This window comes from Astatotilapia calliptera, chromosome 16 (genome assembly GCF_964374335.1).
Source record: "Astatotilapia calliptera chromosome 16, fAstCal68.1, whole genome shotgun sequence".
NCBI classification, from domain to species: Eukaryota; Metazoa; Chordata; class Actinopteri; order Cichliformes; family Cichlidae; genus Astatotilapia; species Astatotilapia calliptera.
The window spans coordinates 26920511-26937346 of NC_137437.1; the positions used below are offsets into that span (position 1 = coordinate 26920511).

A 16836-nucleotide genomic window follows, 5' to 3' on the forward strand; every position below is an offset into this window, starting at 1 on the left:
TAATAATTAATATATATTTTGGCACACTTTCCACCCAGTATCACCAACTGAGCATTGCCATCCAGAAGGGGAAAGCTCACGCTGGTTTCTTGAACATGACAGTGAGTTTTGCTGTGCTCAAATGGCCTCCACAGTCACCAGATCACAATCCAGCAGAGCAGCACTGGAATGTGGTAAAGATTGGCATCATCGTGCAGCTGATGTTATCGTGTCAATATGCACCAAAATCTCAGAGGAATCTTTCCAGGATTTGTGCCACAAATACTTACGGCAGTTTCAATTTACTTCAGAAAATTGGAACACTATATGAATTAGCAAAGGTATGCTGTAAAAGTAAAAAGGTCAGAAAACTGCAAAACTGTTATCTATTAACACAGCAAGGTTAACTGTTCTTTATTGTAATAATATCTAATCATTAATTAGATTGAATAAAATAAAAACAATCATTGTTTTCTCATTCTTATGCCCTTAATTTCAGCTATTAAGGTTACCTGTTTGTTACTTCGGTGTAAGCTGAATTTGAAAAAGGAAGGGAAGGGAGGGGGGCAGTGAAACGATGACAGCAGCTGCTGAAGTTCTTTAATTTGAGCTTGTGAAAAGAGGCCATCACCTGGTCCAGGTAGACAGGACCTTTGGCTGTGTTTCAGCTCTCCCTCACCTGCGTCTTATACCTGTCGTCAGTCGTAACTCATCGTGTCATGCTGGATGTCCAAGGCCATGAAAGGTGATCTAGACCCCCCCCCCCCCCCCCAAAGAAAATCTGTACGTGCACCTGAACACAAATGGCCCTATTTCAGCATGTTTCCTGTCTGCAGCCCCTGTAGCAGGTTATCTAGAGTCTTTACCTGGAGAAGGGTCACCCTGGCAACCACTAAAAGGATACCCAGTTCTTAAAAATAAAAATAGCTTTAATCCTAAACTTTAATTTAATTTAGTTTCTTTGGTGTTTAACATGTAGCTAAGGAGGAGGCGTCGTTCCCACCTTCCCAAGGCGAACTCGTAATCGGATATCAGGAGTGGGTGTCATTATTTTGAAGTGGAAAATATCTATTAGGCGCTCATGGGCACGGAGATTAAAATTGTGTTCAGAGACACTAAAACAAGCGGGGTAAATCCGTGTCCCAAAACACGAATCGATAAATACGATTGGCCAATATCCCTCCGCCCCGCTCAGCACGCACACACACACATAAATGTGCAAGTAGTCCCGCCTGTGACACGCCAAGCAGGAGGGGGCGGAGCCAAGCATGAGCTAGACTGACACGTAAGAGTCCTGCGTAAAATTAAAGGAAGAAGCTGCATCTTTTCCTCAAGTTGTCTCTGGATGCTCCACTTCGATGAAGAGTCGAGCTGTCCCAGTCCAGAGGCCTGTTTGGACGCCTTGAAAGCGACCGAAGCGGGACTGCCGGACAGAGAGATCCGACGCTCAAGATGAGATTTTCGTTGTTAATTTCTGTGCTGCGGTCGCTCGGCCCGGTGGTGATCGGTATTTCTTTAGGCTTCACGCTGAGTTTACTGAGCGTGAGCTGGTCGGAAGACGCGTGTTCTCCGGACAGTAAGGAAGGGGAGGCTGTGTCTTTAGGTAAGGATGGACTGCTCAAAGGAGCCCGAAAGCCCAACTCTATTTCTGCTGTCAACGATGTGACGTCCGAAGAGGATTTTCAACCAAGAATAGTCCCGTACAAACAGATCCAGCCGAGCGCCCCAAAGAAAGTTTTCAGGTAACTTGTGTTTGTTGGTTCACTTTGACTGGGAGAGCACAGCCTGAACAGCACGTTGCTATACACTACAGCACAGCAGGCCGCTGTGTAGATCATCCCCTCTAATGATGACTGGTCTCTGATGGTCATGATTATGATGATGTTGAAATCACTCATTGTGTGACTTCACATCATAACGCCTGCGCGGGTAACGTGGCCAGGTGTCCTACTTTCTGTGCACACCATTGTCCCTGTGTCCCATAAGTGGAGACAAAGATCTAGGTTTGGTTGGCGCAAGTTTACAGGCTCAAGTAAAGTGAGGACAAGATGCCTCACAAGAGACGTGCACATCTGTAGATGCGCACCAAACATGATTAAGAGGCAGAAAAGCTGCTGAAATTGCAGGTTTAACAGTTACTTCAATGGAGAAATGTGATTACAGGAGTTTGCAAAGAGTGTTAATTAGTGAGGGAGCTGAGAAAATTGCATTCAAAGACTTTTTTTTTTTTTTTTTTACACATTCAGTCACTAATTCTCATGTAGCTATACGATTATAATTGAGTATCCTCATCATTGAAGCTAATAAGACAGCCAGTGGTAGCCACAGCTGATTCAGAGCCTGTTTCCTTCTAACAACGTGAAGTCTGCACCACTTCCTCTGCTGTTTTCCAGTGTAACCCTGGCCAGAGTAGAGCTAGTTTTTTTTTCTGTGCTACAGTATGCCTCCAAACTTGCATTTTTTTCCCCCTCTCTGAGTAAAGACCTTATTTAAGTGCTGGCCTCTGCACCCACAGTGGCTGAATTTCAGTTCAATTCCAAGAAAGGGTCTTTCCTCGTAAAGAAGTTCTGCTGAGGCTACAGATGAAAACGTGCAATTGCCGAGGTTTCAGAGGCAGCTTATGCCAAACGTTGGTTTGTTCAGTAAAGGGTGGTGCATCTTATAATTGTTCTTATGAATTATGCCTAACCCTAATCCCAATGAAGCTAAATGTGGGGCTAAAGGAAGTAGGCTTTCCCAGATCAGGTTGATACTGTCTTTTATAGCCATTGTTATTACAGACTCTGTTCCGTCTGGTAATCCTCAGTTTTCAGTTGCATCCTAACTTTTGTAAACTTGAGCCAATTAAGATGTGAACCACTGTCTTATAATGTAGAGTAGGGTGTGAGACTCCTGAGGACTGTACTACCAAGCAGGATTTTGACTTATCAAGGTAACTTTGGTGTTAACCCAGGTTGGTCTGTACTATTAAGGTGGTTCACTTTTTACCAAGGTTCATTGCTATGGTAACTTAAGCTGTGAACCTTGCACATTAAAGATCAGCAAGTACAAAGTCGCCACCTCCTGACCAATCAGGTTTTCTGAAAATAGCGCCAGCCTTCTTGGAAGATATCTAACCTTGATAACAGGAGGGTATAAAGTTATAAAGTTTGTTTTTAATGGCTCCAGTTTGACTTTGTTTTCCCGAAGAGTCAGTAAGAAAACTTCTAGGTTCAGTTGTCCTTGCCATGTTTTCTCTGTTGGGTGCAAACGATTTTACAACAGTTTTGTTGTTCTGCAAACATGAATACCAAAATCGGGAAACCTGTTTGTACTTGTGCGCTCTCTATCAATTGCATTTAGACAAAACCTACATTTTAAATCAGTTCTTTGTATCAATTCTTTACTGTTATCCATCATCAAGCTGGAGCTGAAAGAATAAAAACCAAAACTGTCCTATGCAAATTTAAACATTCATTTAATGGAATACTCGTTTATACCTCATCCTTAATGATATAGTCTGTTAACTCACACAACTTGTATTGTTGCAAGCTTTTCTTTCTGTCTTTAAACAGGCTTAACTTTGTTAATATAGTAGGTCTCTTCCAGTCTCACGGACCAAAACATTTAATGAAATCATGTATCACTTATAACACTAAACTACTGCACGGTCCTTTTCCTCTCACACTGCAGCAGCTGTTCATTCCGTTATATCTGTGTAAGCTATTCATATTTTCCTAATATCATAGTTTACTCTTTCTTTGCGAAATCAGCTTCCAGTAAAATAATCAGTGTGACAGGTCAGATGTTGCCAAAAACCCCTTTTTCATGTGAACACGCTGATATCTAGATTAGGAAACTCTGGGTTAACTTAGTGAGTTGATAACCAGCTTTGTGTGACTGCTTATCTCAATCACCAGTGTTATGTTAAATTAGTCCAGATAACAGAAAGATACGCTGGGGATTTTGAACTCGCTTCACGGTACAGGCCCAGGTCACCGATATCCAGAGCTCATGTAGATGTTCTCACATATACTCTTTGTCCAACCGAGAGTTCAAAATGCAAATATTTAATGTGGGACCACACATGTGAAGAGAACAGCTGCAAATTCTCTTGGGGGAAAAATGTTGTTTAAAATTTGTTCCACTGTCTTGAGTGATCTATTGACCAACAGTTGCAGCTCTAACAACAGGCCATTATTAATGCTATGTGGAGCATAACAAGGAAATGAAAATCAGTTTGGCGTTGTGGTAAATGATGAAACACAATGCAAGTTCTTACATGTTTACTTTTCCGAAGAACATTAGTTGTTACTTGTGTGTCAAGATATTTAAATCATCTAATCAACAAACTCTGTTTTGGTGTTTTCTGTTAAGATGGAAATATTGCGAAAGCCTGACTGGACACTGATGTTTAGAGGATCTTCTTGCAGATTTGAAAGGGGAAGGAAAAAAAAAATTAGTCAGAAATGCTGTAAAGTCATCAGGCAGTCCAGTGTGATTCTCTTTTGAGACTTACAATCCACCACTATAGGTCACTACATCATGTCTGTTTAGTCCTTGTTTTCTCTAATGATTTAATAATTTCTAGATGTTTAATGAGCTGAACAATAAATTACAAGACTCTACAACAGTTTTTGAGCCACACCTCAATAGTTTGCTTTACTTCAAAGGAGTCTGACATTCTTGACATTTTTTTTAACTGATTTTGAGCAATAGTTCTAAAGGCGTTCTGAAGGTCTTTTAAATGTTTCATTTGAACATTGAATGTGAATTAACGAGCAGTTAATCTGATCTTCGTACTTGAGCATTTTTCAGAGCAATGTTATTTTTGTTTGTTAAGCCACTTGACACTGACCTATGGCATTCATTCATTCATTCATTCAAGAATAAAAGACACCAAAACCAGTCTTGTGCCTGCACATAACAGACAACTTGGCGCATAACCAATTTTAAATTATATCTTTAGACACCAAATTTGTTTAGTTAAATTTATTTAAAAAGAACAACAAGGTGATTCCCAAAGAGTCATTACACAGTACTTTACATATGCGAAATAATATATTATGATATAAGATCTATTTAGATCATTAGTTCTTTTGTTGGCAGTTTTCATTCAAAGCAGCATCGACTCAGTCACCGTTTGACATCTCTTTCAGGGCCAAGTACATCAGCACGGAGTTGGGGATGCGGGAGCGTCTGTTCGTCGGGGTCATGACCTCCAAAAACACCATTAACACCTTAGGTGTAGCTGTGAATCGAACCATCAGCCATCATCTGGACGCTGTGATCTTCTTTACTGGTTCGCGCAGCCGCAAAATCCCTCACGGCATGTTTGTGGTTTCTCATGGAGACGAGAGGCTGATATGGAACATGTTCCAGACCATCAAATACATTTTCGACCATTACATCAATGAATACGACTGGTTCTACTTTGTCCAAGATGACGCCTACACTGAAGCCGACCGGATCAAAGCACTGGTGGAGCACTTGAGTATGGATCGAGAACTTTACATGGGCAGGCCTGAGGAGTTCATAGGTGGGGCGATGGAAGGGAGGTACTGCTATGGAGGGTTTGGGTACCTGCTGTCACGTAGCTTGCTGCTACGACTCCAGCCCTTCCTGGAAAATTGTAGGAACGACATCCTGAGCGCCCGGCCTGATGAGTGGCTTGGACGATGCATCATTGATTACACCAGCATAAACTGCGTTGGCGAATATGAGGTAGGTTGAGAAGTGGATTTAGAATCCTATGACCCTATAGACTTCTATGCAATAGGACATACTGACAGCCAGAAAAGTCGCTGTCTGCTGGCTTTCCGAAGTAATGCAGGTTTAAAGCACTTAAATCTACGTTTGGGACACAGAAACTTTTATACAGTCTTTGAAAGACCAAACACCTTTTTAATAGTGCATTTATTTGTGTATCAAACCATAAAGAAGACTTGCACAAAGTCTTTCATTCAGAACAGCCATGTGATAGGTCATAGCAGTTATTTTAAAAAACTTTTTAGTTTTTTTTAGTTTAGCCCTCACAGTACAAATCATGCTTTGCCTCTGGGAAAGCACTTAAAGCTGATGGACAGCTAGCTATATAAAACTGTAATTACCATGCAAGTACAGAGATGGTATTTGTGTTACAGAGTGGTTTGCTAATACCCTTTAGCCTTGCATTTTTTGCATCTCCAGCAGCACTGTGGAATAAGCAAACAGGCAAAGAAAGCACAGCTCACAGTTCAGCTTAGATTCAATGGCGTGAAAATCCCCTGTGGGTCAACATGCTCTGCGCCTGTAATGTCATTAACATTTAAGGTCAAACAAGCTCTGTCTGACCACCCTTTAGGCGATTGGTTGTGTCATTCAGGAAGTCTGCTTCACCCATACTAAAGTTTTGGTTTTGTTTGTATTATTTTCCATACATGTAAAAATCTTTTTAGCTTCTATTTACCCTTACTTGGCCTTCCCCCAAAGCAGGAAACCATCTTGTACCATAGCTGAGAGTGAATAACTTGGCTATCTTAAGTGCCCTGAGCCAGAATAGCTCCACCAGAGTCCCCTCACACTCCCACACCCCCAAGATAAGGGGAGAAACAGAGGCAAGCTAAAAGGCCTCAAATGGCTAAAGAAAATAGCTTGAACACAGACCCAGGCATTTTTTTTTCTGCTAAGAAAGAGAACACTGGTGACAATTAGGCTTCACTAAGTCTTCAGCTACAGGGTGTAAGTTGGCAAACATTTCCAACAGAATTGCTTCACTGCTCAGTTAAGCATTGTCTCTGTTCTTTGTTCTTTTAATAGCTTGATCAGATTGGGTTCACTTTTTTTAATCACTCAAGCTCCTTAGGTGGTTACTTTGTTTTCAGCTTAAGTGACCATGTCTGTAAGTGGGATTCTGCCGCCTGTGTCAGTCACTTCTGTTAGTTTCCTCCTTTTTTTTTTCTCCTCCTTCAAGCCTGTTACTAAAGTGAGAGACACCGTTAAGAGTGCCCAAAATAAACACATCCCTAAAAATGACCAAAAGTCTAACTGTAAAAATCTCCAGTTATAAACCGTCTTGTTTTATTTAAACGAAAAAAAAAAAAAGAATCTGTCTACAGTTCACTGTGCAATTATGGTCAGCCTTGCAGCAGAGACGAGCACAAGATGCTGCCTGGATGGCATGTAATGTTTGTTTGAATGAAAGCAGCGCTGCATAACAGCTGACAGCTTGGAATAACAATAGGCGTGTTTGTGTCGTCGCACCTCATGAAAGGACCTGTGTGATTCCTTTCAGGGACTTCACTACCAGCATTATGAGTTGGCAAAAAACTCTGATCCAAGCAAAGAACAGAGTGAAGAGTTTAAGAAAGCCCTGACCGTCCATCCAGTGTCTGACCCGGAGCAGATGTACCGCCTGCACAGATTCTTCACTGAGATTGAACTCCAGAAGACTTATGATGAGATTGCTAAGCTGCAGGTAAGCTGATTTTCAAGTGTCGCAAATCACCCATGGATCAGTCACAAATAAAAACCTGCCTGCTCGCCTCCATTGTTGGCACAAAAATACCACAATTTCAGTGTAGTACGAGCTGGGTTAAATGTGTCTATTTTAACACTTATTGTGTTTCCACAGGCAGAAATAAAGAATGTGAGTGTTGTTGCTTTTGAGGGGAATCGAAGCGCCCAGTGGCCAGTGGGGATCAATCCTCCTTTTGAACCAAAGTCTCGGTTTGAAGTTCTGAAATGGGAATACTTCACAGAGGAGGAGATTTATTCGTGCATTGATGGCTCACCCAAGTGCGAGTTGCGCGGCATTGACCGCATGGACGTGGCGGATGTCATTGACACCGCCATAGGAGAGCTGAACAAGAAGTACATGCCCATTATACACTTAAAGAAGCAGCAACTGATTAATGGCTACAGACGCTTTGACCCCATTAGGGGGATGGAGTACACCTTAGACCTTCAGCTGGAGGCTGTTAATCAGAAAGGTCACAGCCGCTCCATCACAAAGAGGGTTCATCTGGTGCGACCTTTGAGCCAGATAGAGATCATTCCCATGCCATATGTCACTGAAGCTACAAGGGTCCACATTATTATACCGCTTACTCTGCAGGACCGGAGCTACGTCGATCACTTTCTTGAAGTCTTTGCCTCGAATGCCTTTGAGACCAGCGAAAATGCAATCCTAACCTTCTTGTTTATTTATGACCCAGTGGAGGCCCAACAAGTTAGCCAGAATGATATATTTGCCAGCGTGAAGTCTCAGATAACCGTTTATGAACGCAAATACCCTGCAGTTAAAATCCCGTGGATCAGTGTTAAGACGGAAACGCCATCCCAGATCAAATTCATGGACATCATCTCAAAGAAGCACCCCGTCGACACGCTCTTCTTCCTGGCTGAAGTCAACACAAACATCAATTCGGAGTTTCTGAATCGCTGTCGCATGAATGCCATTAACAATTGGCAAGTATTCTTCCCCATTCATTTTCAGGAGTACAACCCCGACGTGGCTTATCACAACCAGCCACATCCAGACACACTTGATCTGGTCAAGGACGCGGGCCTTTTTGACCGCAGGTCGTTTGATGAAACGTGCTTCTACAACTCGGACTACATGACGACGCGCAGTCGGATGGTGGCGGACGTCCAAGAAAACGAGGAGATTCTAGAGAACATGGATATCTACGAAATGTTCGTAAAGTATTCAGGTCTGCACGTATTCAGGGCAATAGAGCCAGCGTTACGCCAGCAATACCTTTATGAAGTCTGCAACCCAAGACTCAGTGAGGACATCTATCACAGATGTGTTCAGAGCAACTTGGAGAGCATCGGTTCTCGCTCCCAACTTGCCATGCTGCTTTTTGAGCAAGAGCACGGAAACAGCACTTAAAAATAGCAGTGAAACCTGTGCTCCTGCACGTTCGCTAAAAAAGTCTCGAGGCTTGAATTTAGGGTGAAGAGGGCAACCGTTGTGCCACCACCCATCGCTTAAACTTTTTACCAAGTACAACTCCTGCTTAGGGGTGTAGGTGACTTTTAGTCACCAAGTCAGGTAACACAAGTGATTGTCTCTGTCTTCCTGTGTGCATTAAGGGCAGTTTGGGAGTGTACTGCACTTATATATATCCAATAAAACCTTTTCACATAGTTTTAATGATTGCGTCAAGCAGGCTTTGACCACTAGAGGGCAGAAACTTTGCAGTATTGACTTGATTGTTATGATTCAGACGTCCAATGCATTCAGTGGGATTTATAACCTTGATTTTGGTTCGCAACACTTGGATGTAATGCTTGTGCTTTTGACTATTTTGAATACAACAGGCATGATTGAGCTGATGTACTGGCTGCAGCTGCTCAACTAAACGAACCAAAACAAGTTGCAAAAACTTTTAGTATGTTGTTGCTTTTTCAGTGGGAATGTCCTTTAATTTAATGTCGATATCAAAGGTATTTTAAAGCAGAGCTGTCTATTTTTTTTTTTTTTTTTTTTTTTTTTTACTGGTAACCTATGTGTCCCTTCACAAGGGGGCACTGAAGTGTTGCACTTTGGTAAATACTCAAATCAGTAAATATCAAAAGTGCATATTTGCATATGTGCCTTGACAAAAATGACTCCACGAGGTATTGTACATCTATATATTTTTTTAGATTTATGAATAAAATCAATAACGCTTTGGATAAATGGGAGGTGTTACCTTTCACTGTGCATGAAGCCTGATACAGCGGTGGTTATCGCAGAAATGTCAGACCACCAGCTATCCACAGGCTGCACATGTGCCTCAAAGCAGGGAATGGAGCTTCTGAGAAATTGCTGCTGGAACTTTTATATAATAGATACAAACCTTTATTTTTATGTAGGCCAGCATTGTGTTTTTAAGTTATTCAGAGGTTGTCTACTTGTAAGTTTTCCAAGAAAACTTGCTTGCATGAGGCAGTAGATGAGGGCGAGGGCTCATTATTAAATGCTTGTAGCGATTGCTCAGATTTTTCAAGAGTCCCTTTTGAAATGTACGGTACTTTTTAAATTAGAATTGAATTAGTTTAGTAACAGCTGAAATAAAGAATGTATGAAGACATTTCACCAGGTGTAGGCAGTCTGAGAACTCCAAAAGAAACTGTTTTTGTTTTGCTTTTTTTTAAAGAATTTCAACTGTGTTGTTAAGATATTGTAAGTCACTGGTTGGCATCATTGTCCTCCCATGCGGTGTGCTCAGTTACACAAATGGCTGCTTTCTCCCAGTTGTAACGCTGCCCAATGGGGGTCTTTTCTGGTGGAGGTAGCGGTACTGGACACCATAATGTCATTGAGTATATTATAATGTGCAATATTACAGATAACACAGCTGAATATGTCTGATGGAGGACTTTTCATTCGAAAGCAGTGTGTATATCAAAAATACTGTACGTGACTCATTCTTTCTGTTTGATACGAAGTAAATACACTGTAATTTCTTATGACAAGACCTTTTAATGTATTTTCTCTGACACTAGACACTTTTCATCATCCGGTTTACTTGGAAATACATAAAATCAAGGCAAGTCCTGTTATTTAACTGTAATTGGATTTGATGTATATGTTGGAAACACTACATCCACTTTGGTGGTCCTGAAAGGTGTTTTCTGTATTGTCTGCCATGTGAACATTTTATTTTTCCTTGACGCGTCTTTTTTCAAGATGAGTCTTTCTTTTTACCATTACGGTGCACCAGCTTGTATGAATGTTTGTCTCAATCCTTTGAAGAGTACGATGCTAATAATGTGCATAATTGAAAATATAATCTGTGAAAGATTGCTGAAAGTGCTGAGATTACAATATGAAGTTATTGTGGTGATCTGCGTCGTCTTTGCCTTCTGCAGACGCGAATTAAAGGAGCGGGCAGATTAATTATCACATCCGTCATCGCCGAGCGCAGTCTCTTAAGTATTTTGTCCATAATTTATTCAATCTGTCATATCTCCTAAATTATGCATCTTCTAAACACTTCAGCGCTAACAGAGGCTTCCATGACATTTTCTGTGCATCTATAAATATTTTATAGACACTCTATTTTTAAACTTTTTTTTTTTTTTAAGCTTTATTTACACTCCAGTTTCTATTGTATTATTTTGTGACGGAATCAAGTATCTGCTTTGTCCTTTTGCTTTCAAACAGAAACAAAATTCACTTTGGATCAAGCAAATTATTTAAAATAAAACATTTTTTTTCTTTAAAATTTTCCATTGCTGATTGAACCTGTTGGTTTAGTGTTCAGTGCACGTGGGTACTTGTAAAACCAAAGCAATACTTTTCAATTTAAAGTTCATCACATCCAAATGTGTGCTGTAATTACCAATAAGCTGTGAATTGTAATTTTATTTGTTTTTGTTTTTTTTAAATAAAGGATGTTTAAATATGACATTTTGTCCTTTTGTTGTCTGGATTGCTGTGATATAACATGGTTGGCAATGCAGGAACAGAATCCTTTTTGTCCTTTAGGTGTCAGCAGAAGAATGCGTATGCTGTCAGCAGCGCAGGTCCCAGACCAGTAATGGCTACTGGTCGCTACAAGCAGAGGATTGAACGTGTAGAAATCACATTTCTAATACGAAGAAGACTGTTTTAATCTCACAGAAATAAGCAACATTTTCTCAGCAATATTGCTGCCCACGTTAGAACTTGGGTATTCCTGATGTCTGGGTTGGGTAAAAACAGGGAAAACGGCGCAACCTTAATTACAGCTTTAGTTATTTCAAGGGTCTATATGTACTGCCCCGAGGCATGCTGTAAAACCGCATAACTACAGAGCAGCTGTGAGTTAATTGTAAGCCATTATTTTGTACTTTATTTTATGTTCAATCCCAGGACTTTCTCCTGTCGTGTGAGGACAAGGTTGTTTTAAGTCCTCCAGAAAGCAGTAAAAAAATTAAAAAAATTAAACCATCAAAAAAAAACCCCAAACAATTCACCTTTTAACAAGCAGAATAACACATTTTTTACCATCTCTATCAATAATCCTGCTCTCATCTTGTAGGAGCTAGCCTTCGAGATGTCTTTATGCAACCTTAAAGGTCATTCAAAAGGAAATAAAAATGGCCAGAGTCTGAATTGCTATTCAATGGTGTGGTTTGTAGGGGAATAAAAAGACGGCATACAGTGAAATGGGATTTAAGAGGCACTGGTTTTTATCTAAACTTTAATATTCATTGTATTTACCATATTTAACATTTATAAAATGTGTTCTAACAGAAGAAATAATCACAAGATCACACTTATATACAAAATGTAAGCGTTCCTTGTCACTGCAGGGATAGTCCATTTCCATTTCTGTCAGATATAGGATGAAATTTCTCCTTTTGAATTCCTGACAGCTCCTTGCATCACCCTGCACTTATATTTTTCTCCGAGGCCTCAGCTGAAAAAAATAAAATAAAATGAGCAGGAAAATGGCAGATATTCAAAACCTAACATCTGTGGCTAGTGAGATTACATTAATTTTTATGGGTAATGCAGCAAGCACATACAGGCTGATTGGTAGTTTAAGCTTTTAAAAACATAGGTAGGTCCCCTATGTAAAGGGAGCTCGGAGTAGGAATCCCAGGAATGTGAGCTACATGTTGTTAAGAAGGGAAGTTGTCCCGTCTGCTACAGCACAGACCTGCCGCCCACCGTGTGGTCATGTGGCACCTCACACAGGCTGCTGCTGCTGTAAAGTTATCTGTGTTTTTTGACGAATGCAGAATTATCTGAAGTTGTGTTTTGCAGTGAACCTAAACACACTGTCTTCAGGATTAAAAAAGCCTTTCCACATCCACTTTAGGCTTTTCCGTTTAAATAAAACTCTACAGTAATAAAGCAGCCCTGTATTCATCTCAACACACCAACCCCTGTGTGACTTCTCTGAGGATAGCTACAATTATTGATGACAGAGGAGAAGATTGTTATGCATAGCCTGTACAGGATGCCATCAGAGACTCAGATTGGGAACCTTTTGAAAATGTCAAAGTGACACATGATTATGAATATTAAACAGCCATGTATAGCCCATGATTACTTGAAAGGAGGAGGGGATTTGGCAGATGGAGACTGGAATCTCACTGTGAGCCAAAGTGATGTATGGTAATATTGCGGCAACAGAATACACCTATCAAATTAACGGGAAAAATGATGTTGTCATTTGTTAACATGAAATTCTGTATCGTGTAAGGTATTCTTGCATTTCTCAGACACTGGAGTGTCTGCCACCTTCTGTGTAGGAACGAATTTGGTTCACACTCTGCACCAGCGCATTGCGTGATACCTATTCTGACACGTGTAAGTCCAAACTACAGCTTGAGAGCACACATCTGCAAAAACCTCACTCAAGATTAAAGGTGCTTGTGATATAAAACATGCAGTCCCATGTCACCGATCTGGATTAGCATATACGCTGACCTTTCTAAAATTTCTTAGAGGCTTGTACTAGCAAAGCATACAAAAACTTGTATCAGTCCTGAATAATTCTCTCTTTTGGGTGTAACAGAATGCAATTAATTTGCAAAAGAAAATAATGAGGAGCTCACAGCTAGTCTTTACCGGCTACTGGGTAACCTCATGTACAGCCCCCACTACTCTACTGCAGGAACTTAAGCAAAACAACAATCTAATCCCCCCGGTTGTTTTCTTCTCTTATTATAATGAACTAAAAGCAAATTCCAGCCTTTAGGATTTGCTAAAGTAAACGAAACACAGATTTCTTTGTCACAAGATAAAAAAGTGTGAGCAGCATCTGCCATCTTACTACTACAAATATTTCAAGAAAGAACTGGATATTTCTGTTCAAAATCACACTCGAGCTCCTATTTAACCATTAAAAACAAAGCACAGACACACGGCCAAACAGATGAAACGTCTGACTATGATGTGGCTGACCCCGCACAGGACCCCATTCTGGTTGAGTTGGTCCTACTAGTTCCCTGAAACAAAAATCCATATCGGCAATGCTTCAAAGGTTGTCCATCCCATCTCTGCTATCATAAACAATAATCTACTTTAGGTTATACGATAAAACATAGACAATGCTGTTGTAAGTTCCAGTTTCTTATTTGAAAAGAATGGTGCAAGAAAGAGCCTTAAATCAAATATGCATTTCTAGGTGGCTAAGGGAAGTCTGGTAAGTTCCTGCAGTGGAAAAAAAGAGACTAGTCGTGAATCAGTTTATATTTCCCTTTGCTTACTTGTGCTCTTAAAAATTTGTGTTGTCCTCTGTCCTTTTTTACATAAACCAATAAGAATATATCCGGCTCTGCCACAGTACCTGTTTACGTTGCTGCCACATCTGCATCTCCAGAGGTGGCTTCAGCTGATAAAACCTTCCCGCCGCAGTAATACTCTTCCAGCTTTTTGATTGTAATCCCTCCTTTTTTCATGGATCAGCTCATCTGAGCTGTGTCAGTCTAATGTGCTCAGTCATGTGTGCAAAATGTTAAAGTGCGCATGCAAACACATAAACAAACACACACACACGCTGGGTCCCCACTGTAAATAGCTGCTGTACTTTTACAGTAGTTCTGAAGGAGATGAGTTTGCAAAAAAAATGTGTAAAAAATTCTCTTATTGCTTATGTCAGCTTTAAGTAAGGATGCTAACCAAGATGAAGAGTGGATGGTGGGCAGAAATGAGTCGAATAGGAGGAATACTTAAAGCGCAACCATGTCATATGTGAAAACATAACCCGATCCTCATCCGTAAGCAAAGCATGTTTGTGTTGTCTCAGACATCTTAAAGGAAATGATGGATATAATAGTCACAATGCATTCAGTCCGTTCTTGTTACCTGGACGAAAGTATCGATGTCTGGCAGTCTACGTATCTGCAGATTGTAAGTGTACAGTAATTGCTACAATCGTGATCGCTATATTTTCTTATAAAAATTGTCTCTAAAATGTATAAATAACTAAAATTAATAGTACATAAGATATATATTAACTAAAAATAAACAACAACCATCGAAACAGAACCTTTAGAACTTTCTCATTTTTACGTTGGACTTTATGTACAGGTACAATGCTACTCTCTAACACCTTAACCACAAACCAGACAAAGTGTATCATGTGGAAAGATGCTGATAGATCTTCTAAGCCAAGGTCATATATTTCAGCCTAAATAGCTCCCTTCATACTTTGGATGGTGAATAAGGTATGCTTACTGAATTATTGTCATCTTGTATACAATATAGAACATATAATAGTATCTCTTTAAATAATTACATAATATATTGTGTAGATGACTTGATATGGTACACTGTGTTCTCCTCGAAGTAAGAGAAACAGTTTCAAGAGACATACATGGAAGGATACAGACGGAAAAAAAATCTGAGATGCTAGCTGAATAAATAAATATTTTTTTTTCTTATTTCTTTCTTTTTTTGGAATATAAACTGGATCAAGGTGACATGCAGTCCTCCTCTTGTTCCCTCGTAGTGATCATGTACCAAAAAATTGGTCCTGAAATCACAAAGTGTCTTGAATCATAACATGAAGCGGGGCGATGTTGAGTGGGATCCCATCCAGAGACAGAGAGAGAGATAGAGCAAAAAAAAAAAAAAAAGGAAAGGAGAAAAAGCCGTGTCCGTTTTGTGCCTACATACTGTACGTACAAGTGGTTTGTTAGCAGCACAAGTTTGGTGTTTGACTTTGGCTGTAGCTTTTCACTGGTGACAGCAAAGGAGTGACGGAAATGCCAAGGGTCTGTTATTGGTCTCAACACAGACAGCTCTTATCTTCTGTTGTCACCAAGACAGGAAACAATGGTTGGCTTTAGCAAGCGAAGTCCTCAAACACCCCATGGTGTCCGGCATGGTGGTGGTGAGGATGAGGATGGGGGTGAGGATGAGGGACGTGGTGGTTGGGGAGAATCGTGTTAGCATAGGCCCCCTCTGGGTGACTCCGTGGCATGTCATTGGGCTCCTGTTGAAAACAAAGCAAAGGGGGTCAGTAAGTATATTTATCATTAAATACAGGGAGTGCAGAATTATTAGGCAAGTTGTATTTTTGAGGAATAATTTTATTATTGAACAACAACCATGTTCTCAATGAACCCAAAAAACTCATTAATATCAAAGCTGAATGTTTTTGAAAGTAGTTTTTAGTTTGTTTTTAGTTTTAGCTATTTTAGGGGGATATCTGTGTGTGCAGGTGACTATTACTGTGCATAATTATTAGGCAACTTAACAAAAAACAAATATATACCCATTTCAATTATTTATTTTTACCAGTGAAACCAATATAACATCTCCACATTCACAAATATACATTTCTGACATTCAAAAACAAAACAAAAACAAATCAGCGACCAATATAGCCACCTTTCTTTGCAAGGACACTCAAAAGCCTGCCATCCATGGATTCTGTCAGTGTTTTGATCTGTTCACCATCAACATTGCGTGCAGCAGCAACCACAGCCTCCCAGACACTGTTCAGAGAGGTGTACTGTTTTCCCTCCTTGTAAATCTCACATTTGATGATGGACCACAGGTTCTCAATGGGGTTCAGATCAGGTGAACAAGGAGGCCATGTCATTAGTTTTTCTTCTTTTACACCCTTTCTTGCCAGCCACGCTGTGGAGTACTTGGACGCGTGTGATGGAGCATTGTCCTGCATGAAAATCATGTTTTTCTTGAAGGATGCAGACTTCTTCCTGTACCACTGCTTGAAGAAGGTGTCTTCCAGAAACTGGCAGTAGGACTGGGAGTTGAGCTTGACTCCATCCTCAACCTGAAAAGGCCCCACAACCTCATCTTTGATGATACCAGCCCAAACCAGTACTCCACCTCCACCTTGCTGGCGTCTGAGTCGGACTGGAGCTCTCTGCCCTTTACCAATCCAGCCACGGGCCCATCAAGACTCACTCTCATTTCATCGGTCCATAACACCTTAG

At 40.5% G+C, this 16836-nt stretch overlaps 2 protein-coding genes across 3 annotated transcripts in view; one reads left to right on the forward strand and one right to left on the reverse strand.

Annotated features, from left to right (window-relative positions):
• The first annotated feature begins 1088 nt into the window (after positions 1–1088).
• On the forward strand, positions 1089–11339 carry chpfa (chondroitin polymerizing factor a). Its single transcript, XM_026145883.2, has 4 exons — positions 1089–1721; positions 5118–5682; positions 7232–7414; positions 7571–11339. Exons 1-4 carry the CDS (start codon positions 1432–1434, stop codon positions 8831–8833), a joined length of 2301 nt encoding a protein of 766 aa, XP_026001668.2. The 5' UTR covers positions 1089–1431; the 3' UTR covers positions 8834–11339.
• A 743-nt stretch (positions 11340–12082) lies between these two features.
• The window catches only part of asic4a (acid-sensing (proton-gated) ion channel family member 4a), a 99353-nt gene continuing 94599 nt past the window's right edge, over positions 12083–16836 (reverse strand). Inside the window, exon 10 of one of the 2 annotated variants that reach the window (XM_026145884.2) lies at positions 12083–15866. In XM_026145884.2, coding sequence (XP_026001669.1) covers positions 15717–15866 — 150 coding nt within the window. In that variant the 3' untranslated portion in view covers positions 12083–15716. The remainder of the gene's footprint in view (positions 15867–16836) is intronic. The other variant, XR_013902371.1, reaches the window with a different exon arrangement.

Coding starts and splice junctions, on each gene's coding strand:
- chpfa (XM_026145883.2), top strand. CDS start 1,432: ATGAGATTTTCGTTGTTAATTTCTGTGCTGCGGTCGCTCGGCCCGGTG. Junction 1,722..5,117: donor GCCCCAAAGAAAGTTTTCAG/GTAACTTGTGTT, acceptor CATCTCTTTCAG/GGCCAAGTACATCAGCACGG. Junction 7,415..7,570: donor ATGAGATTGCTAAGCTGCAG/GTAAGCTGATTT, acceptor GTGTTTCCACAG/GCAGAAATAAAGAATGTGAG.